Source organism: Cherax quadricarinatus, chromosome 24, assembly GCF_038502225.1.
Source record: "Cherax quadricarinatus isolate ZL_2023a chromosome 24, ASM3850222v1, whole genome shotgun sequence".
Taxonomy (NCBI): domain Eukaryota; kingdom Metazoa; phylum Arthropoda; class Malacostraca; order Decapoda; family Parastacidae; genus Cherax; species Cherax quadricarinatus.
The window spans coordinates 43501595-43526414 of record NC_091315.1 but is presented as its reverse complement, the minus strand read 5'-3'; the positions used below and the strand labels follow the sequence as shown (position 1 = coordinate 43526414).

Here is a 24820-nt window from a genome sequence, read left to right as displayed (position 1 = left end):
CTATATTCTAATCCGAAACCAAATTACAACCCTGATGATTTCATAGCAACTCGTACCAGCTTAGCTCAAAGTGTTTTTAGAAGAATCCGTGAAACACTTCATAAATCAACAGCAGAATTTACAAGAGTCGCAAACACTCGAGCAAAGCCATCCAAAATCAAAGTAGGTTCGAGAGTTATGCTGACTAACTTTAACAAAACGTCTGCAATGCCTAAGCTTCATCAAAAGTTTGTTGGTCCTTATCGAGTAGTTGAACATATCACTGGTAATAAGTATAAAGTTAGAGTAATTAGTACTGGTCAGTATAAAGAATCTCATTTAGATCATATGAAGTTAGTATGTGATGATAATGATGTTCCAACCCAGACTAATGTGACAGACTCTGACAATCCTCCTGATCTTGTACTCTCTACCTCTGATACTCAATCAGACGATCAACCTGAATGTCGTTATTCCCTACGTACACGACAGGTATTGAGAAATCCTCAAGTATCATTTGTAACTACCAATTCAGATTTGCCTCAAATACAGCATGAGTTAGCCAGTGCTACAGAGTTTGATCCTCCCAGAGATGACACCCATTCTGCATATGTCAATTTCACCCTAGCAGAGTTGGGGTTAAATGTAAATAACCTGTATAGATGAATCATTACAGTATCAACTTATCAGTATTCAAGAATTTTTTTTTTTTTGTGTTCACGTTCTCTCCGAATTCTGAGAGTTAACAGTCTAGATTTGAGTGCACCGAATCTGCCTTTCTGTTAAACACTTCTTTCTTTGTATATATTCCTTCCTCAGAATCCGTAGATCACATGAATACAGATCGATCGATCAAATTTTTTTTATCACTTCTATTGTGTAATCTCAATGTTGAGTTTCATTCGATGAGTTGTGCTATATTATACTTTGTATTGCATTACAGTTTCAGTTACGTAAGCTTCCATTCCAATATTCTACTTATGTATGTTATAATGTTCAATTGTTGTGTACTTTGACATTGTATAGAATCAGCCCAAGCCGTACACCTGTCGCCTCTAGTTTGTATTACTTGTATGTCGGGATGACATACGTTTGCGTCGCCGAGCTCTCAGTAGTAGTACCAGTTCCTAGTAACCAGTTACCAGTAACCAGTGTACCAGTAGATGACTCACTACCAACCATCTCTGCGTGAATCACTGACTGTATTCATATTGCTGCTGACCATAGCAGGATTTCAAACACCCTCACCCGTAGGCACTATGAGTCAGTCAAGATAGGGAGCAGAGAGAGGCAGGTCGGCTGTTGGCGCTTTCCATACTTCCCATTATATATTATACGTACTACCAGCCTACGTGAGTATTCTTACCCTATCCACGTATCGAAAAACCCACATGACAATGTGTGCCTGATCCTCTAGCTTTTGCAGTAACCTCTTGTGAGGAACTGTGTCGAAGGCCTTCTTGCAGTCCAAAAAAATGCAATGTGTGTGTGTGTGTGTGTGTACTCACCTATTTGTGGTTGCAGGGGTCGAGTCTTAGCTCCTGGCCCCGCCTCTTCACTGGTTGCTACTGGGTCCTCTCTCTCCCTGCTCCATGAGCTTTATCATACCTCGTCTTAAAACTATGTATGGTTCCCGCCTCCACTACGTCACTTTCTAGGTTATTCCACTGCCTGACAACTCTTTGACTGTGTGTGTGTGTGTGTCGTGTAAAGAGAGACAGGTTCAGTATTGCATCATGGGGGGGGGAGGATTTGAGGGGTTCAAATACTTAATATAATAACAGGCAAAATAGTAACACAGCTTCAAAACAAGTCTCAGACCATCTCCCAGCCAGTTAGCTTGCCCCATGCAATACCTCCCCCCCCTATCCAAAAATTCTGGTACCACCCTTGTATCTGGCCTCACCGGTGTATGGCACTCCTGGCGTCACTCCAGGTATGGCACTTCAGTTAAAATGTCCTAAGAATATGAACCTATTGGAATACTCACAAAGCAGCGCTAAATTCGTATGGGTCAAGCAGCGCCTTGAGAATGGGAAGAAATAATATTTGACTCAATGAAGGTGAGGGTAGTTAGCTCTAATTCCTTTAATCAAGAGCTCATCGTTTAAAGAAGTCAGGTCAACGATAGTTACAGGGGTGGACACGTACCTTGGAAGAAGAGGTGGGTATCTTTGGTGCGTGTCCAGACGTGTGCGTAGCCATCTAGGTTGTTGGGAAGGCCCTGCCACTCAGGCTGGATGTATAGAGGGTCACCAAACCTCGTTCGGTTGTATCTGAAGCAGCACCAGTACCACCATCACGGAAGAGACGAGGCAGCAACAGCACCATCACGGAAGAGACGAGGCAGCACCAGCAACAGCACCACCACAGAAGACGAGGCAGCACCAGCAACAGCACCACCACAGAAGAGACGAGGCAGCACCAGCAACAGCACCACCACAGAAGACGAGGCAGCACCAGCAACAGCACCACCACAGAAGAGACGAGGCAGCACCAGCAACAGCACCACCACAGAAGAGAAGAGGCAGCACCAGCAACAAGCAGCACCTCCATGGTGGAGGTGAGGTAGTAGTACCGGCAACAAACCCACAATGGGGAGGGTGAGGCAGCAGCAGCAGCAGCACCATGGATGAGGTAAGGCAGAAGGCGCAGCAGCAGGGAGAGGAAAAAACAATATGAAATATAGTGTAATGTGATTATGTAAGCAGAGTTGTCAAAGATCAGAGGAGGAGGAGGAGGAGGAGGAGGAGGAGGAACAGGAGGAGGAACAGGAGGAGGAGGAGGAGGAGCGAAGTGAGGTAATCTATCTTGTCCTTAATTACTATCACGTTTGCTTTGTGTTTAGTAAGGTGAAGTCCAGGATGTTTCCTTAATTCATGGTATAACTTAACAAATCTTTGGTGACAATTGTGTTGCAGAGGTGTGAACGAAGCTCAGAAAATACAGTTTTGCCTCTGAATTACATCGCCCAGTTCCAATAGAGGGGAAATTCTGCTTATTTACATTGATTTATATTGCTGTAGCATTTTATAGGTATATTTGTTTACAAGTAAAATGTCACACTTTCCGAGATAGATTCTATCAACTTAAAAATGGAATTGGTTAAGAAATAAACATCTACAATGATAGAGAAACATAAATAAATAAAAATAAACATAATATACCCTCAACTGGGACTGGTCACTAAGCTTAACATTTGTTAAAAATTCATTCTGTATTTTCCTGCATATAAGACGCATTTTATTCCCCCCTCAAAAAGTCTCGGAAAATCGCCCTGCGCATTATATGCTTAAGGTCAGGGTCACGGGTAGGATTTGGGTTACGAAACCAGTTGTTTACGAATGTTATATTACAACTGCTTGCAAACATCGTGCCAGCAATCAGCCGACACTCGTGCGCCTTATATGCCGGAAAATACGGTAAATAACTCGCTTTAGTGGCGGATCCAGGAACAGAGACTCGACCCCATCAAACACGACTCAGAGAGTTCACCGTATTCCCTCCATCAACAACGACTCACTTGTTCTCATACATCCAGAAGTGGTCCTTCCTGAAGAAGTAGGTGTTGTAGGTGAGGGAGCCGTCGGGGTGCCACCTAAGGAAGTCAAAGAGTGTGTTGAAAGCACCGATGCATGCACCATACACTCTCTGTACCAGCTTGCGGTCCTCCCAGCCCAACTCCAGACCTTGGTTAGGCAGGACCTTCTCGTACACTGGGTACATAATGGAGTAGTTCCTCACCACGTGCTCCAGACCCAGCACGTGGCCGATCTCGTGCACGGCTACCTGAGAGCAGTGAGAGAGGGATGACAGAAAAGTGAGGGAGGAAAGAAGAGAAAGAGATATGAAGTTGCTATACCAGTAAAAGTTATGTCATCTCCGCATAAAATGGTTACACCATCTTCGTATATAAGGGTAAAATTATTTTTGCATATAAGGGTGACATCATGTGCACATATAATGACATTAATCATGATGATTATAAAGTAAGTGTCGGGAAAGGCCTTAACTAACTTGCTGGTTTAATATCTTTATTATGCACCCAATACCCATCCTGAAGGCGGTAGTCGAAAGATTACAGAGACACATAATGGGTCCAGGGACTAGTTCCCAAAGTTTGATAGATAAACAAGATAGTAAGATAAATTATTAACATATTTATAATAGTTACAATCGTAATGAGTTATTTATGCAAACAAGAATTAGGTCACAAAAAATATTACAGTGAACCGACCAATTACTTAATATGTCAATCCAATATCCATGCTAAACTTACTGGTAATTTATAACTTAACTAACTTACAATTTAGGTTTAAGGTGTAAACATGACAACACAGCTGCCCCTCAAACAGACTTACTGTAGTTAGAAGAAAGGCTGAGGAGCTTCCCAAAAGATAGTAAATAAAGTGGTTTCAAAACTTGAACAGACTAGCATTAAAATAGTGGTTTAAAGAGCGGTAAAAATAAAATTTGTATTAAAATAGTGGGTTTCAGGGGGTTTTGGAACAGAATTTGCATTAACAATAATGGGGTTAAACCCGGTAACAGAATTTGATTAACAAAAGGTTTCAGGAGCTTTTGGAGAGACTAGCATTAAATAAAAATGGACAGGAGCCAGGGGAAATAATTTGATTAACAATAGTGGCTGCAGGAGCCAGGGGAACAGCATTAGTATTAAAAATAGTGGGTTAAGGGCCCGGGAAAAGAATTTGATTAAAAATAGTGGCTTTCAGGGGCCAGGAAAAAGCAAACATTAACAATAATGGCTGGGAGCCAGGAGCAGAATTTGATTTCAAAGTAGCTGCAGGGGGTGGCAAAGGGACTGTAAACCAAAGTGGTTTCTGGAGCCAGGAGCAGTAATTTTACAAAGTAGTTGCAGGAGCTAGGGGAACAGCACCAGTAATTTAAAAATAAAGCCTGGAGCCGGGGAACAGAATTTGCAAACAAAGCAGCTGCAGGGGCCCGGGGAACACCACTAGAAAACAATAAAATAGGCCGGGGTTACCAGGCAAAATTTCTAGCATTAAAAAGTAAACTGCTGAGCCAGGAAAAGACTAGGGAACAAGCAGGGGATTAGGAACAGCAATTAGCATTTAAAATTTGAGTTTCTGGAGCCAGGGGCAAAACACCCTTAAAAAAAGTAGCTGGGTAACCCGGCAGCAGCAATTTGATTAACAAAGTAGGAGGAGCCCAGGCAGGATACCAGACAAAAACAGTAGCTGAAGGAGCCAGGGGGAAAAGTACCAGTACACAAAGGGGTGCTGGCCCGGGTTGGGGATTTAAACAGTGGCTGCAGGAGCCAGGGGAGTTTAAACATTTACAAAGTAGTTTCAGGAGCCAGGAGCAGCAATTTGCAATTTAAAAACAGTAGCTGGGACCCGGGTACAATATGGGTTTAAAAACCTAGTTTCAGGGGGTAAACATACATTAAACAGTAGCCGGTTAGGGAACAAAAAATTAGCATTAAAACAGAGTTTGGGAGGGTAACAGACCCAGATTAATAAAGAGTTTCAGGAGCCAGGGAAACCACTATAATAAAAATAGTAGTTTCAGGGAGGGAAAAATTTCCAGTATTTAAAAAGTAGTTTCAAGGGGGCCAGGGGGAAAAGTATAGATTAACAAAGTAGTTGCAGGACCGGGGACAAAAAAATAGATTAAAAAGTAGTTCAGAGCCAGGTAAAAATAGTATTAACAAAGTAAAGGTTTTGGGAACCCTTTAAATTTAAAAATAGGGGGGGCCCCGGGCAGATAGATTAACAAAGTTTTAGGGCCCGGACAGTTTTGTATTAACAAAGTAGGAGGGCCGGAACAGAAGATTAAAAGTAGGAGGGGCCGAGAGAAGATTAAAAAAGTAGTGCAGGAGCAGGGACAGACTAGATTAAAAAGTAGTTTCGGGCAGGTACAGTATAGATTAACAATAGAGTAGGAGCCAGGGAACAGCTAGATTAACAAAGAGGCAGGAGCCGGGGAAAAACTGATTAAAAAGGGTTTCAGGAGCCAGGTAACCAATGATTAACAATGTAGTTTCAGGGCCCGGAGCAACTAGAAAAAGTGTGGGGCCAGGGAACAGTACAGATTAACAATAGTTTGCGGGGGGGCCCGACTAGATTAACAAAGTGGGCCCCGGGAGGGGTACCACATTTAAAAAAGAGTTGCGAAGGAACAGTTTGATTAACAAAGTAGTTTGGGGGGCCCGGGAACAGTACTAGTATTAATAGAGTGGGGACCCGGGGGAAATACTAGTATTAAAATAGTGGTTGCGGGAAGGTACAGTACTAGTATTAAAAAGGTAGTTGCGGGAACCGGGGTAACAGTACTAGTATTAAAATAGTATTCGGGACCAGGGAAAGTACTAGTTTTAAAACCAGTAGGCAGGGCCAGGGTACAGTATTTTTTAAAATAGTGGTGAGGGCCAGGGTCAGATAGATTAATAAGTTGAGGAGAGGTAACAGTATTAGTATTAACAATAGTAGTTAGGGGGAACAGCAATTACATTAAAATATAGTTGGGGCCGGGAATTAGATTAACAAGTAGTTGCAGGAGCCAGGAAACATACTAATTAACAAGAGTTGAAAAAAAAGGGGTAAAAATTACATTAACAATAGTGTGCGGGACCAGGTAACAGTTAATTAACAAAGTGCAGGAGCCGGGGTACAGTATAGATTAAAATAGTTTAGGAAATATAACAGACAAAAAATAGAGTGAGGAGCCAGGAAGACAGTAAAAAAGGGGGGGTTGCAGGAGCCGGGGAGCAGTACAGTAAAAAAGGGTTCAAAAAGGGGCGACATATAAAAAATGGGTTTGGGGGCCCCCGGGACGAAGTTTTAACAAAGGGGGCAGGGCCGGGAGCAGTACAAAAACAATAGAGGCGGAGCCAGGACAGAAAAAATTTTAAAAAAGTAGGCAGGCCGGGGACAGACAGATTAAAAAGTGGGCCAGACCAGGAACAGACAGAACCCCAAAGTGTAGGACCAGGAGCAGACAGATTAACAATAGTTGCAGGAGCCGGGGAACAGATAGATTAAAAAGTGGTTAGGAGCCAGGAAGACAGATTACCAAAGATTTTAAATTTAAAAAACGGGGAAAACAGTAAACAATAGAGTTGCAGGGCCAGGAACAGATAGATTAACAAAGTATTTCGGGCCAGGAACAGACTAGATTAAAATAGTAGTTGCAGGAGCCAGGCAGACTAGTATTAACAAAGTAGGCGGGGCCGGGGACATACAGAAAACAAAGAGTTGCGGACCGGGGTAACAGATTAGATTAACAAAGTAGTTGCGGGGCCGGGGAACGTACTAGAAACAATTGTGGGGAGCCGGGGCAGTTAATTAACAAAGAGTTGCAGGAGCCGGGGACATACTAGATTAACAATGAGGAGGAGCCGGGGAACAGACGTTAACAATGTAGTTGGGGGGGAACGTACTAGAAAAATGTGTGCAGGGGGGAAAGACAAGATTAACAATAGTAGTTGCGGAGCCGGGGAAACATACTAGTATTAAAATAGGTTGCAGGAGCCGGGGTAACGTACAGTTTAAAAAGTAGTTGCGGACCAGGAACAGTTAGATTAAAAAGTGTTAGGAGCAGGGTAGCAGATAGATTAAAAAGTAGTGAGGAAGGGGGAACAGACGGATTAAAAATTTAAGGGAGGGAACAGATAGTAAAAAAGGTCAGGGCCAGGAGCAGTACTATATTAACAAAGGTTCGGATGGACACAAGATTAACAAAGAGTTGGAGCCGGGGAACAAAAAGATTAACAAGTAGGAAAACCCAAAACAGTACAGTATTAATAGGTGCAGGGCCGGGGAATTAATTAAAAGAGTTGCGGGGGCCGGGAAAAAGACTAAAACAAAGTAGTTGCGGGGGGAACAAAAATTTAGATTAAAAGTAGTTGCGGGGCCAGGAACAGTACAGTATTAAAAAAGGGGGGCCATGGTACTAGATTAACAATAGTGTTGCAGGCCAGGGTACAGTACTAGATTAAAATTATTTTCAGGGGGGAAATTAGTTTAAAAATAGTTTAGAGGGTAGGTTTATATTAACAAAGTGGGCAGGGCGGGAAACAGTATAGTATTAAAAGTAGTTGAGGTTTATAAAGTTTAGTATTAAAATAGTAGTAAAAGGGGGGGAACAGTATAATTAAATGTAGTTGGGGACGGGGAGCAGTTTTTAGATTAAAATAGAGTTGCAGGGCCAGGTCGTATGATTAAAATGTAGTTGCAGGACCGGGGAAAGATTGTATTAACAAGTAGTTAGGAAGGTAAAGTACTAGTATTAACAATAGTAGTTAAAGGGAAGGGTACTAGTATTAAAATAGTGGTTGCAGGACCAAAAATACTAGTATTAAAAAGTAGGCGGACCATTAGAGAAATTGTTTTTAACAAAAGTTTTGAGGACCCGGGGGAAAAGTACTATTTTAAAAAAAAGGTTTTGAGGAGCCGGGACAGTACTAGTATTCAAGTAGTTGAGGGCAGGACGCAATTTATATTAAATAGATTTTTAGGTTTAGGGGGGCCCAAATAGATTAACAAAGTAGTTGCAGGATGGGGAAAGGACTAGTATTAAAAAGTAGTTGCGGGCCGGAGCAGACTAGATTAAAAAGTTTTTTGAGGACCCGGAACAGATAGATTAAAAGTAGTTGCAGGAGCCGGGGGTACGTACTAATTAAAAGTAGTTGCAGGAGCCAGGTAACGATAGATTAACAAAGTGGGGGGAGACCGGGTGCAGACTATATTAAAAAGTGGCAGGACCAGGAACAGCCCCCAAATTAACAAAGTGTGCAGGACCGGGGTAAAGTAATTAAAAAGTAGTGCAGGAGCCGGGAACAGCCCGATTAACAATAGTGGGGGCCAGGAACAGACGAAACAAAGAGGAGGGCCAGGAACAGTACAGTATTAACAAAGAAGGCAGGAGCCAGGTAACAGAATTGTTAAAAAAGGCGGGGGGAACAGATAGAAAACAATAGTGGTTGCGGAGGGGTACAGACTAGTTTTAAAAAAGAGGGGCGGGAACAGTTAGATTAAAAAGGTGAAAGGGGGAACAGATAGTTTTAAAAAGAGGAAAAGGGGAACAGAAATAGATTAAAAAAATAGAGTGCAAAGGAACAGACAAGATTCAAAGTAGTGAAAGGAACAACAGATTAAAAAGTAGTGCAGGACCGGGGAAACAGTACTAGTTTTAAAATAGTAGTTGCAAGGGGAACAGACTAGTATTAAAATAGTATTGAGGAGAGGAAAGACTAGATTAAAATAGAGTTGAGGACCAGGGTAAAGTCTAGTATTAAAAGAGTGCAGAAAAGGAAAAAATGAACGGGCCCAATTAGAGGTAGCTATGGGGTTTTAAATTTCAAACAAAGTGATTATGTAACAGTTGTGTTCAGTTATTTCGTGTCCTTGACACCACCACCAACACTGTATCTCCATGTACCATCTCTGTCCTACTTCAACTTATACAAAAATATTCCTCCAAGTTTTCCTTTCCATTTTCCAAATACATATACAAATATATACGTATGTTGCTAGGAATAATTATTGTACTTATGTGTGCCTGTACCTAAATAAACTTACACACACACACACACACACACCTAATTGTGGTTGCAAGGATCGAGACTCAGCTCCAGGTCCCGACACACACACACACACACACACACACACACACGCGGGGCCAGGAGCTGAGTCTCGACCCCTGCAACCACAGTTAGGTGAGTACACACACTCCTTGTGATGAATTATTAAGTAGACCTTCAATACATTTGTAGAAGGAGGGGACTGACCTTAACAAGGTTGGTGCCGTGGTCAGAGTCTAATGTGAAGTGTTCGTCGTCATCCATATGGATCTGAGCTTCATGGTCTGGCCTGAGAGTGTGGCCCAGCTCCCCGCCCAACCCGTCGAACTCCGTCACACACCCTAGGTGGCTCCCTGTGGGACGAACACGGTTGGCTGCCAGTGTGGGCGGGATATAGGTGGCTGTCAGTGTGGGCGGGATATAGGTGGCTGTCAGTGTGGGCGGGATATAGGCGACTGTCAGTGTGGGCGGGATATAGGTGGCTGTCAGTGTGGGCGGGATATAGGTGGCTGTCAGTGTGGGCGGCACACAAAGATGGGTGTCTGTGCCAGGATACAGAGAGAGAGAGAGAGAGAGAGAGAGAGAGAGATCATACATACCCAGGATGACTCGAGTATGGAACACATTCGTACAGCATAATGATATCAACGAGATAAAGTCAGTTGATCAAATGAAAATGCTGGCCCACAGATGGCTCCAACTTCATCCTGTCCCGTACTTGTATGTCTCATAACAATCAAAATGCTTTCAAATGAGCTGATGTAGGTAACAGCTCTTAGCTTGCCAATAAAGTTAGGAATCCTTAACCTGTAATATAGCTGTCAATAAAGCTAGGGATCCTTAACCTTGTCAAACCCTGTGTAAAAAAAAAAAAAAAAAAAAAAGAGAGAGAGAGAGAATGTACATGTGAACGACATCAAACAAGACTTCAGTGTTGACATAGAGCTCACGTGTGCGTGAGGTTACGGTAACTCACTTCACACCTGGTTGACTCACAACACTTCTTGCACACTTATTCTTCAGCCTCACCAGTTACTGCTCCACACATTGTAATCTCACCTTCCTGAAATAATTATAATGATAATAAAGTATGTATACCCACAAAACTTGCAGCCCTGTCTTCCTGAGAGAAGAATTCTGCATTGTCACTGAAATTTTCCTCATACAACAATTCCCTCCACACTACATGCTTCTTCAAACGTCATTCCAGACTGCAGTTAACGGGCTCAGAGAATACTCACAGTATCTAAAAAGGACAGTGACACTGACAGAATTTCTATATAGAAGCTTAGGGATGGCTATCTGGATGGAATGGAACCCTAGGGGACTTGACTGAGGCTGCATTATTATTATTATTATTGACGGGGGCTTTGGGAGGATGATGGAAAGCACCTCCCTCCCTTCCCATCCTTGGCATCGCCAATGGATAGATAAAGCAGGCAACATAGCAACAAAAGCAATGAAAAAGAATGGCACTGATTTAACAAGACCAAGATACAATACACACAACGATATCGGTTCCAGAGTCTACTCCACTCCATGTGCTGGATGCAAAAAACATTACACATGAGAAACTTCATGCATCATCAACACCAAGATGTTAGAACAGTAATATGTCTGCTGGATTCATAACACCAGCAATGTATATGTCAGCCACTGAGCAAAGCATTCACGCCTTGTTTCACAGAAAGATGCAAACCTTATCATCAAATAGGCTAACAGAACATGAAGATAATTGGAAGCAGCACTCTTTAGTACAATGAGAACCATAAACAAAATCAAGATATCTGTAATACTGCTAAACCATTAATGCAACTCATCCGACATGGATATTTACCGGCTTGTGACCAAGGGACATCCCAACTCACCCTTCAGCGCTAAGATCCTCACTATCGGCCCACGGTCGTCCACACAACATGTGTAGCCCATTCCTCACATCTAAGCTAGAGAGCTCACCCAAAATATATGATCCACCTGACTTCTACCTGATCCAGTTTCAATGTTTACTATGTATACCTCTGAATGACTAGACAAAGTCTTTGTTAGACAGTAAAGTTGTCCCAATAAAGACTTGTTTTGCCAAATATGTCTTTATTCCTGTGTCTTTATTCCTGTAGGCAGAGCGCCTTTTAAAAGAAATTCGGAGGAAAGTGCACGCCTTAATTATATAACAGGTTACTGGCAAAGACCCATATTGGGAGACATTTTCTTGTATCCTGACGAAAAAAGAAATCTCTTCACTATGTGGTACCAGTCATAAGAACCTGTCCTCTCTCCAGGTAAACTCCAGGTAAACTCTATGTGGTATCGGTCACCTGATGAACCTCTCCACCATGTAGCACCAGTCACTGGATGAGTCTGTTCAACATGTAGCACCAGTCACTTGATGAAGCAAAGATCAACTTTGTGGTTGCAATGAACATTGCTGGAGCCGTTGACAGAGTAACTGAACCGTGGCCTCCTGCCAAAGCTATAAGCACTAGGAATCTCGAACTCCATTCATCACCCCCTTAGTGACTACAGTCAGTGTTGATCTCTTAAGAAGTTCTTAATGGAGCAGTTTGACAGTCTCACAGTACCACAGGGAGTGTGCGTGGTCCCTTGTTTACCACAGGGAGTGTGCGTGGTCCCTTGTTATGTTACCACAGGGAGTGTGCGTGGTCCCTTGTTATGTTACCACAGGGAGTGTGCTTGGTCCCTTGTTTACCACAGGGAGTGTGCGTGGTCCCTTGTTATGTTACCACAGGGAGTGTGCTTGGTCCCTTGTTTACCACAGGGAGTGTGCGTGGTCCCTTGTTATGTTACCACAGGGAGTGTGCGTGGTCCCTTGTTATGTTACCACAGGGAGTGTGCGTGGTCCCTTGTTATGTCACCACAGGGAGTGTGCTTGGTCCCATGTTTACCACAGGGAGTGTGCGTGGTCCCTTGTTATGTTACCACAGGGAGTGTGCTTGGTCCCTTGTTTACCACAGGGAGTGTGCGTGGTCCCTTATGTTACCACAGGGAGTGTGCTTGGTCCCATGTTTACCACAGGGAGTGTGCGTGGTCCCTTGTTATGTTACCACAGGGAGTGTGCGTGGTCCCTTGTTATGTTACCACAGGGAGTGTGCTTGGTCCCTTGTTTACCACAGGGAGTGTGCGTGGTCCCTTGTTATGTTACCACAGGGAGTGTGCTTGGTCCCTTGTTTACCACAGGGAGTGTGCGTGGTCCCTTGTTATGTTACCACAGGGAGTGTGCGTGGTCCCTTGTTATGTTACCACAGGGAGTGTGCGTGGTCCCTTGTTATGTAATATCTTCATTAATCTACTAAGTTTTATTTTTGCATTCCATGCCCTCACAGATGACTGTCGGCTAAACTAACCTAGCCTAACCTCTACCTTTGTGAAAATGAAGATACCCATTAGGCCACTATTTTTAAGACCAGTAGTCGCTATCTCGAGGCTATACCAACTAAAAGCAAGCAACGACGGGTTAAAATAACAACCATAATAATACCAGTGATGATCGCTATAAAGCATTATATAACTACTGGGACTAGTGTGAGGGTAAACAGAAGAGACATGGTATTCAACAATGAAGTGGATATTATGTGACTGAACCCTGCCATAAGAGGCATGTTCTACACCTTGCAAGCAAGACAGACACTTGTTATAATTAACAGCAATCACTGCAAACCTTCCTACGAGATACACGTTCCTCACACTTTAAATGTTGACCACTCTTGTACATCCTACATTCTTATCCTATCTCCGACTTTTTGACGAGGCAGAAGAATGACCATTTTGTCCTCTACTCTTTGGCGAGGTAGAGAGAGAGAGAGAGAGAGAGAGAGAGAGAGAGAGAGAGAGAGAGAGAGAGAGAGAGAGAGAGAGAGAGAGAGAGAGAGAGAGAGAGAAGAGAGAAAGAGAGAGAGAGAGAGAGAGAGAGAGAGAGAGAGAGAGAGAGAGAGAGAGAGAGAGAGAGAGAGAGAGAGAGAGAGAGAGAAAGAGAGAGAGAAAGAGAGAGAGAGAGAGAGAGAGAGAGAGAGAGAGAGAGAGAGAGAGAAGGGAAGTTAGAAGGAGAGAGAGAGGGGGAGAGAGAGAGAGTGAGAGAGAGAGATGTGCAGACCAGCTAGCAGCACCTCTAACTCGCATCTTTCAGCACTGCCTAGCACAGTGTACATGGCCTATGTGGAAAGAGGCAAATGTAGTCCCTGTTCACAAAAAGAAGAACAGAGCAGAAATCAGCAACTACAGACCAGTGTCACTCTTGTCAATCACTGGTAAGATCCTTGAGACAATAATCTCAAGACAAATGACAGAGTTTTTTGACTACCACTCACTACTTTGTGATCGTCAATATGGCTTCAAGAAAGGTTACTCTGCTGCTGATCTGTTGTTAAACCTCTCCACTAAGTGGCACCAGTCACTGGATGAATCCAAAGTCAGCTGTGTGGTAGCACTGGACATTGCTGGCGCTTTCGACCGGGTGTGGCACCAGGGCCTCTTAGCAAAACTTCAAGCACTGGGAATTGCAGGCTCTACGCTATGTCTCCTCAGTGATTACCTTCATGGTAGATCTCTAAGTGTAGTTCTCAATGGAATGGAATCAGCAAGGCATCCTACTGGGGCAAGTGTTCCACAAGGAAGCGTGCTGGGACCATTGTTATGGAATGTCTACTTCAACGACCTTCTTCATCTCATCCCAGAATCACATGCATATGCAGACGACTGTACACTGACATTCACTTATCCAAGAGAAGAAATGCCAGCTGTTCTAAGCTACATCAATCACCAGCTGAGAGCTATATCAGCTTGGGGAAATAGATGGCAAGTAACATTTGCACTTCTAGGCACCATGATGGTAATGCTGGCGCAGTAGTAAGGATGAATGGGTGTTGGCACCTGGAGAAGAAGTTGATATCCTTGGGGTGAAATTTGACTCCAAACTAACCATGAAGAACCATGTTGTAAATCTTGCAAACAAGGCAGCCAGGAAGCATACAGCACTTCGCCGTATCTCGCATCTGCTTGACAGTAGGGGTTGCAAGATTCTGTACGAGGCACAAGTACACTCACACCTTGAGTATTCTCCACTTTCCTGGTTTGCCTGCCCCCCTCTCATCTGCGACTGCTTGACAGAGTAGAGAACAGAGCAAGACGTCTCATCTCTCGCCTGGACCCATCCTGGATAGATCTGCCATTTCAGCAGAGCCTTCAACATAGGAGGGATGTGGGTGGCCTTACTGTTATGTATAAGGCCAATATTGTCAAAGTACCACACTTGGATCCTCTTCGAGGACAGCGTGAAACAAGCTTTTATGCCACAAGACGGGCAGAAAGCAGCAACTTCACTCTGGCTGTACCCTTCTCCACAACATCACTCCATCTGAGATCATATATACCCAGGATGACTCGAGTATGGAAGACATTCGTACAGCATAATGATGTCAACGAGATAAAGTCAGTTGATCAAATGAAAATGCTGGCCCACAGATGGCTCCAATTTCATCCTGTTCCCTACTTGTATGTCTCATAACAATAAAAATGCTTTCAAATGAGCTGATGTAGGTAACAGCTCTTAGCTTGCCAATAAAGTTAGGAATCCTTAACCTGTAAATAGCTTGTCAATAAAGCTAGGGATCATTAACCTTGTCAAACCCTGTGTAAAAAAAAAAAAAAAAAAAAAAGAAAAAAAAAAAAAAAAGAGAGAGAGAGAGAGAGAGAGAGAGAGAGAGAGAGAGAGAGAGAGAGAGAGAGAGAGAGAGAGAGAGAGAGAGAGAGAGAGAGAGAGAGAGAGAGAGAGCGACAATCTGGTAAATGACTGACGTGACAATAAAAAGAGCTGACACTCTGTAAGAGGATACATTTTACTACTTGTGGGCTGACACCTTGGTATCCTTCCCTCTAGTTCTGCCCTGCCCAACCCTTACTTTCCTACCCCACCCTTTCTTATGCTCTTCCCATCTATCCAGATCCCCCTCCTCCCCCAATGGAAATAAGTCACTCTGTCTGACTTTTTTGGGTTATCCTAGGTTCTCTACACACATGCTGCTATGTATGATAATTCTATGTAACTGTATTTGTGTATACCTGAATAAACTTACTTACTTACTTACCCTCCTCCCTCCTCCAGCCTCCTCGTAGTCGTTGCTCCTCATGCCTCCCCATCACCCCCCCTCCACCCCCTGGCTCAGTGATGGTGGTCCTTACGTCTCTCCCTATTTATGCCTCGTTAAGTTTTATTGTGATTGAATATTATCCCTAGTTATGACTCCTTCTAACTGGCTCTAGGACTGGTTCTCTCTCTCTCATGTTTGCTCTTAGATTTCCCTCCCCAGTTATTTCATTACCATTACTTTATGCATCTTTTTCTTGTCTTAGTTTATATTCTATTTTCCTTTCGCAATATTTATTATAAACTTTGTTTACTTTCTTCTGTCGTTATCAGTTGTCGTTGTTGTTGAACTAATAATTACCTACAAACAATATATATATATATATATACATATATATATATATATATATATATATATATATATATATATATATATATATATACATATATATACATAATGTTTGTGTGTAAAAAGTGCAGGTTTTTCTAGGAGGTGATTCAATACTGAAGTCTAAGGTGTGTTAACGCTATGTTTACTCATTATTCTGACCGTGAAGGCTATACAAGAGTGGCAACCTACTCAAGTCTGTAACAGCTGGGTGCCAGCACACACTACCTGGGAGGTATGCCAGTCTTCCAGTGGCCTTCATGGTCACGTGGTTAAACCGTAAGATTAGTGTTAAACCTTTGTTCGAGTCACATCCATTCCTTGAAAAAGTTACAATCCTATATTTTTTGTTTGTCTGAAGTAAAATACATTCATTTGATTACCAATATGTAGTTACAGGAGCAGAGTTATGCTTGTCGTATACCGTGTTCTTTGTTTAATTTAGCATATAGCTTATAAGAAAAAAAAAAACACTGATTGTAGGCTTACTTGATCCTCACCTCACACACTTGGGGTCTGGGGTTGATCCCGTGGGGGTTAAACGCTGGGAATGATTTCTACTTTCCCATTCACCTACCAATAAGTAGGTCCCAGGTGTTATCCGACTACTGTGGGTCGCATTTTGCAATAAGATATATTAAAATGTACTGCCCATAACCTGTGTCAGTATAGAATAAGAATAAGTACTAGTCCCCCGAAATCCCCAGGCATGCCTTCCTGTAATTATTATTTATTATCACATGCCGATTCCTCCAAGGCAGGGTGCCTGAAAAAGAAAAACTTTCACCATCATTCACTCCATCACTGTTTTGCCAGAAGGGTGTTTTTTACAATACAGTTTTTAAACTGCAACATTAACCCCCCTCCTTCAGAGTGTAGGCATTTGTACTCCCATTCAGGACTGAGTCCGGCCTCCCGGGTTTTCCCCTGAATCCCTTCATAAATGTTATTTTGGTCACACTCCAACAGCAGGTCAAGATTAAAACCATTTGTCTCCATTCACTCCTATCAAACATACTCACGCATGCCTGCTGAAGTCCAAGCCCTCGCACACAAAACCTCCTTTACCCCTCCCTCCAACCTTCCTAGGCCGACCTCTACCCTGCCTTCCTTCCATACAGACGATACACTCTGAAGTCACTCTGTTTCGCTCCATTCTCTCTACATGTCCGAACCACTCAACAACCTTCTCAGCCCTCTGGACAAAGTTTTGGTAACCCCGCACCTCCTCCAACTTCCAAACTACGAATTCCCCTGCACTATATTCACACCCACATTGCCCTCAGACATGACATCTCCACTGCCTCCAGCCTTCTCCTCGCTAAAAATTCATCACCCATGCTTCACACCCATATAAGAGCGTTGGTAAAACTATACTCTACACATTCCTCTATGCCTCCAAGGACAAAGTTCTTTGTCTCCACAGACTCTAAGTGCACTGCTCACCCTTTTCCTCATCAATTCTATGATTCATCTCATCTTTCATAGACCCATCCGCTGACAGTCCACTCCCAAATATCTGAATACATTCACCTCTCCATACTCTCTCCCTCCAATCTGATATCCAATCTTTCATCGCCTAATCTTTTTGTTATCCTCATTACCTTACTCTTTCCTGTATTCACTTTTAATTTCTTCTTCTTGCACACCCTACCAAATTCATCCACCAATCTCTGCAGCTTCTCTTCAGAATCTCCCAAGAGCACAGTGTCATCAGCAAAGAGCAACTGTGACAACTCCCACTTTATGTGTGATTCTTTATCTTTTAACTCCACGCCTCTTGCCAAGACCCTCGCATTTACTTCTCTTACAACCCCATCTATAAATATATTTAACAACCACGATGACATCACACATCCTTGTCTAAGGCCTACTTTTACTGGGAAATAATTTCCCCCTTTCCTACATACTCTAACTTGAGCCTCACTATCCTCGTAAAAACTCTTCACTGCTTTCAGTAACCTACCTCCTACACCATACACCTGCAACATCTGCTCTAGACGGAATTTAAGGCCACAGCATACAAATGTCAGGGGAAAATTACCTGACACGAGTCTTGATCATATTCATCGACAACACTTTGATACGTCATTATATATCGCAGCCAGCAGGATTCGAACCCACGTCCGTCAAATCTCCACAAGTACCGATGTAAAGTGCAGATGGGTTTGAATCTTTGCTGGATGCAATATTTCTTTGCATATACAGTTCCTTGCTTCTGCGCAGTTGTCGTGTGGGAGTTCCCCTTACACAACACAGTGCACTGAGACCAGAACCTACATGAGGAAAATGAAATAACTGGAGACCATGTTTGAGACTCATTGGTGCGCCCGGCGATAGGAAGAAACATGGACTCCAGTCTAGCAGGCTGTCGCACGTTATGAAGCATCTGTAGCTGAGTGGTTTAAGGCGTCAGACTGTCAGTTTATCTACAACGGTGGAGAACTGGCAGGTCCCGGTGTCTGCTTCGTTCTCGTCGTCTGGGTTCGTTTATACTGTTGACGAATTTTTATTATACTTTTGTGTCTGAGTACATAAAATTAGAGCTGTGACCGAGTAGTGGTTAGCTAGTAGGTGCCTGGGTGGTAGCTAGCTAGTAGGTGCCTGGGTGATGGCTAGCTAGTAAGTGCCTGGGTGGTGACTAGCTAGTAGGTGCCTGGGTGGTGGCTAGCTAGGAGGTGCCTGGGTGGTGACTAGCTAGTACGTGCCTGGGTGGTGGCTAGCTACTAGGTGCCTGGGTGGTGACTAGCCAGTAGGTGCCTATGAAGTGACTAGCTAGGAGGTGCCTGGGTGGTGGTTAGCTAGGAGGTGCCTGGGTGGTGGTTAGCTAGGAGGTGCCTGGGTGGTGGCTAGCTAGTAGGTGCCTGGGTGGTAGCTAGCTAGGAGGTGCCTGGGTGGTGGCTAGCTAGGAGGTGCCTGGGTGGTGGCTAGCTAGTAGCTGCCTGGGTGGTAGCTAGCTAGGAGGTGCCTGGGTGGTGGCTAGCTAGTAGGTGCCTGGGTGATGGCTAGCTAGTAAGTGCCTGGGTGGTGACTAGCTAGTAGGTGCCTGGGTGGTGGCTAGCTACGAGGTGCCTGGGTGGTGACTAGCTAGTAGGTGCCTGGGTGGTGGCTAGCTACGAGGTGTCTGGGTGGTGGCTAGCTAGGAGGTGCCTGGGTGGTGGCTAGCTAGGAGGTACCTGGGTGGTGGCTAGCTAGGAGGTGCCTGGGTGGTGGCTAGCTAGGAGGTGCCTGGGTGGTGGCTAGCTAGGAGGTGCCTGGGTGGTGGCTAGTTAGTAGGTGCCTGGGTGGTAGCTAGCTAGTAGGTGCCTGGGTGATGGCTAGCTAGTAAGTGCCTGGGTGACTAGCTAGTAGGTGCCTGGGTGGTGGCTAGCTACGAGGTGCCTGGGTGGTGACTAGCTAGTAGGTGCCTGGGTGGTGGCTAGCTACGAGGTGTCTGGGTGGTGGCTAGCTAGGGGGTGCCTGGGTGGTGGCTAGCTAGGAGGTACCTGGGTGGTGGCTAGCTAGGAGGTGCCTGGGTGGTGGCTAGCTAGGAGGTGCCTGGGTGGTGGCTAGCTAGTAGGTGCCTGGGTGGTAGCTAGTTAGTAGGTCCCTGGGTGATGGCTAGCTACGAGGTGCCTGGGTGATGACTAGCTAGTAGGTGCCTGGGTGGCGGCTAGCTACGAGGTGCCTGGGTGGTGACTAGCTAGGAGGTGCCTGGGTGGTGGCTAGCTAGTAGTTACTTGGATGGTGGCTAGCTAGTAGGTGCCTAGGTGGTGTCTAGCTAGTAGGTACCTAGGTGGTGGCTAGCTAGTAAGTGACTGGCAAATACACACAGACCAGCCACGAGATTAATCAGAAAATAACACTAAAACGTCATGATAAGGGTAGGCGAGGGTAAGTGGCTGTTGTAACCTGACTGACACTCACCTAATACCACCTTAGTATTATCTGTCTCAGAGAGAGAGAGAGAGAGAGAGAGAGAGAGAGAGAGAGAGAGAGAGAGAGAGAGAGAGAGAGAGAGAGAGAGAGAGAGAGAGAGAGAGAGAGAGAGAGAGAATGTAAGTGTCGTGGTTAGCGAGAGACACCTCTTCTACTGTCACCTCCCTCCTTTCCACCTGATCTCCGCTCTCTTTCTCTCAAACATACAACCAAGCAAGGAGGAACACTCTAATTGAACCTAAGACCATGCTTGTGTTATTAATGTACAGCTGTGGCAGGGGTAACAAGAGAGCACTCTGCAGCTGTGTGAGGGGTAGCAAGAGAGCACTCTACAACTGTGGCAGGAGTAGCAAAAGAGCACTCTGCAGTTGTGGCAGGGGTAGCAAGAGAGCAGTTTGCAGCTGTGACAGGGGTAGCAAGAGAGCACTCTGCAGCTGTGGGAGGGGTAGCAAGAGAGCGCTCTGCAGCTGTGGCAGGAGTAGCAAGAAAGCACTCTGCAACTGTGGCAGGGGTAGCAAATGAGCACTCTGCAGTTGTGGCAGGGGTAGCAAGAGAGCAGTTTGCAGCTGTGGCAGGGGTAGCAAAAAAGCACTCTGCAGCTGTGGGAGTAGGGTAGCAAGAAAGCACTCTTCAGCTGTAGCAAGAGGGAGTTGTGGGATAGCAAGAGAGCACTCTTCAGCTGTGGGAGGGGCACTCTTCAGCAAGCAAGAGCACTCTTCAGCTGTGAGAGGGGTAGCAAGAGAGCACTCTTCAGCTGTGGGAGGGGTAACAGAGCTTCTGGTCGTCCTCACAGTGTTCCCGCCATGTTGTGTTGCTTGTAAAAACCAAAACGTACATAATATATTGTGAGAGGGGCATAGCTGAGACGTGGTGGCGACGGTGTGGGGAACAATACTTAGTGTGTGACAGAAGGAAGCAGGTGAAAAGGCTTTTATCACCCAATGGAAATAAGTCACTTTGTCTGACTTTTTGTTTGGGAGGGGCCATCGTAAGTAATTTACACTATGTATAATAACTGTACTTTGTACCTGAGCCTAAATAAACTTACACCACCACAGTCACCTTGATACACTCACTAACATGTTTTAACCGCGTTAAGGAACATAAGAACATAAGAACATAAGAATGTAGGAACACTGCAGAAGGCCTACTGGCCCATACGACCATAGGACCACTATGAAATTTCGGGCTTTGGTCCCCCTTTACTTTACCCGTTTTTTAATGTATGTAGCGCTAAACCTGTGTGGGTCATTCAGAGGAAAGAATGCAGGAGGCTCGATCCTCCGTCTGGCAAGCTCAGCCCTGGCTCTGTCTGACCTTTGAGGCTCTTGATCAGTCTATTCTTATTTCTACCATTCAGTGCTTCTCTTGAAACCCATACGGGTTTAGCGCGTAATCTGATTATAATGATTAGTACTGTGTGACCCATAAGGGCTCACTGTCTACTTTAATAATAATAATAATAATAATAATAATAATAATAATAGTCTGGGTGGCAAAATATTCTCTCTTCTAAATTCAGTGTTCCTTCAAGGGAAGTGCTGTGATGGGCTTTACATTTAAGGAATTGGAACTGCTGTCAACAGTATTACTCATGTAGTACACTTTTATATTTCTTAGTGACACTTAATAGGCAGGCTCCCTGGCCAAGCGTTAGTCACGTGACCTACCGCCCCTCCCCCCGCATGTAGGCCGTACCTCACAGGCCTACCTGGCAGTCACGACCAGGGGTAGCAAGTGGGCAGACGCGATAGGCTGGGCTTCCAGGCTTACCATTATACACCTCATAACAGTCTGCTGTTGTTTCCTTCGCTGCCATCACTCCAACAATGAACCCTCCTAACACTGCGCTCCCCTTCCTTGGAACAAACTTGAATACTTTTCCACTTCCTCACACACTGTTTGCAGCACAATTCTAAATTTGCTTAAGTTCCCCTATATCCATAAAATAATAATAAATTATAACATACAACAACGATAAAAACTATAAGATAAAAGGCGATAAAAAAACAAATTTGCGGCGGGTACAGAAAAAGGTGAGGCCACTGTACGTGGCTAAGCAAGTCATAATACTACTGTACGTGGCTAAGCAACAGTCATAATACTACTGTACGTGGCTAAGCAACAGTCATAATACTACTGTTCAACTTGCCTTCAACAGTCACCCATCTGACTGTTTTTACAACAGTTTCATGATGTTTATAGTTAAGAGGACGGGTTGCGTATAGGTTTAATAATCGATCTGGGTGAATATGATAATGGTATACAATACCAACACAACTGATCTATATAGAATTAAGCATAAAAAAAACCGTAAACCTCATGAGCACAGCTATCTATGTGCTCTCCTCCGTGGCTGCAAATGCGTCCATCCAGAGATAGGCAGCAGATTGTGCCTATCTCTGCCTAAGAGCAAACTTACGTCAGTGCTTACTAATACTTTAAAATAGACTGTTCATTGCATAATAATTTTGTGCCAGTATTTTTCATTATGACAAAAAAAAAGTTATTAAATCCATGAAAATTTGGAACGGTGTTTTGACATATTGTTTTTATGTATTTGGTGACTAAACATTGTTTATGAAATTCCTAAAATTGTCTGTGTGTGTGTGTGTGTGTGTGTGTGTGTGTGTGTATATATATATATATATATATATATATATATATATATATACATATATATATATATATATATATATATATATATATATATATATATATATATATTTATATATATTTATATATATTTATATATATTTATATATATATATATATAAATATATATATATTTATATATATTTATATATATTTATATATATTTATATATATATATATATAGATATATTTTATTTATTTATTTATTATATTAACACACTGGCCGATTCCCACCAAGGCCGGGTGGCCCGAAAAAGAAAAACTTTCACCATCATTCACTCCATCACTGTCTTGCCAGAAGGGTGCTTTACACGACAGTTTTTAAACTGCAGCATTAACATCCCTCCTTCAGAGTGCAGGCACTGTACTTCCCATCTCTAGGACTCAAGTCCGGCCTGCCGGTTTCCCTGAATCCCTTCATAAATGTTACTTTGCTCACACTCCAACAGCACGTCAAGTATTAAAAACCATTTGTCTCCATTCACTCCTATCAAACACGCTCGCACATGCCCGCTGGAAGTCCAAGCCCCTACACACAAAACCTCTTTTACCCCCTCCCTCCAACCTTTCCTAGGCCGACCCCTACCCCGCCTTCCTTCCACTACAGACTGATACACTCTTGAAGTCATTCTGTTTCGCTCCATTCTCCCTACATGTCCGAACCACATCAACAACCCTTCCTCAGCCCTCTGGACAACAGTTTTGGCAATCCCGCACCTCCTCCTAACTTCTAAATTACGAATTTTCTGCATTATATTCACACCACACATTGCCCTCAGACATGCCATCTCCACTGCCTCTAGCCTTCTCCTCGCTGCAACATTCATCACCCATGCTTCACACCCATACAGGAGTGTTGGTAAAACTATATATATATATATATATATATATATATATATATATATATATATATATATATATATATATATATATATATATATATATATATATATATATATATATATATATATATATGTCGTGCAGAATAGGTAAAACTTGCGATTATGGATTAAATAGCAATGCTCTTCTTGCCGAATAAAGCAAGCGAAAATTTATGTACAGAATAATTTCGCAAAAATCATTCTGAACCTAACAAAAAAAAATTCATTGTGTTTGTTTATTATTAAATTATTGTAAACTTATCTAAAATATTAAGTTGGATTAGGCTAAATTAAATTACGCTTGATATAATAAGGTTAGGTAAGTTTTCAAAGGTGCTTTTGGTACAAAATTATTAATTTTAACATTACCATAAATGAAAAAAATATATATTTAAACATATGAGAGAAAATTTTAGAAAGGACTTAATTTTAAATGAGCTCTTGCTAACTGACCAATTTTACATATTGTATGAAATATAACCATGAATTTTAATTTTTGGTAGTAATCAAAGATATATCTAGATTAAAAAAAAAAACATACATAATGGCAAAAGCTGCTGAATTAAAGCAAAAAAAAAAATGCATGTTAGTTCAGTAGCTTCAGAGATGAGAGAGTAATTAGCGCCACCTTGAGTGTGCTGACTCCTTCACCTGACACCTTCAGCAACACCAGCGTCAGCAGCTGCCTCAGGCTTCTGGTGTTCACCACCTCAGGAACATCCACCAAGGACATCTAAGTATGTTTTGAAGGACGTTTGTTCTGGGAAATACTTTGACTATCACGTCTGTAGGCTCGTTATTCACCGGTGAATGTTGGAAACTGATGGATATTTAGTTTATATACGACTCTGGAGATAACACGGACGCAACGTACGAATATTTAAAATTATATTGAGAAAGAGTAATGGAAGCAAATTTACATGTTAAAATGAGCCCTGTCGTCGCCTCTTTACATACATATCTTACCACACGTTCCCGTCCAGTCACTGACCAAGTTTCTTCCCAACTACCATCCTAATAATATAAACACCTATCCTAACTACCCTAATACTGATCAGCAGCCTAGTTCACTCTCTATAACCTCAACCCATCCTGCAACTTGCTGAGTCCTATATACGAATGAGGATTATATCAATAACAAATCAAATGAACTAAAGCTATGTAAATAATAACCTGAATATAATAGCAATCGTAGAAACTAAAACAACATTAATATTAACAGTTGACATATACTCAAAATTTAATTAAATGACAGGTGAATACGGTTAGCTATTACATTACGTTTGGGTGCTGAGACTTTGGTTACTCCAAATGAGTGACCAGAGCCGAAACAT

At 43.1% G+C, this 24820-nt stretch overlaps 1 protein-coding gene across 2 annotated transcripts in view; it reads right to left on the bottom strand.

Moving 5' to 3' along the window:
* LOC128690784 (uncharacterized) overlaps positions 1-24820 on the bottom strand; it is a gene marked incomplete at its 3' end in the record, with an annotated part of 94305 nt that overhangs the window by 11861 nt on the left and 57624 nt on the right. For both annotated transcript variants that reach the window (XM_070088470.1, XM_070088469.1), the window contains 3 exon segments: positions 2131-2255; positions 3503-3768; positions 9755-9900. In XM_070088470.1, the coding sequence (XP_069944571.1) occupies positions 2131-2255; positions 3503-3768; positions 9755-9900 (537 nt within the window).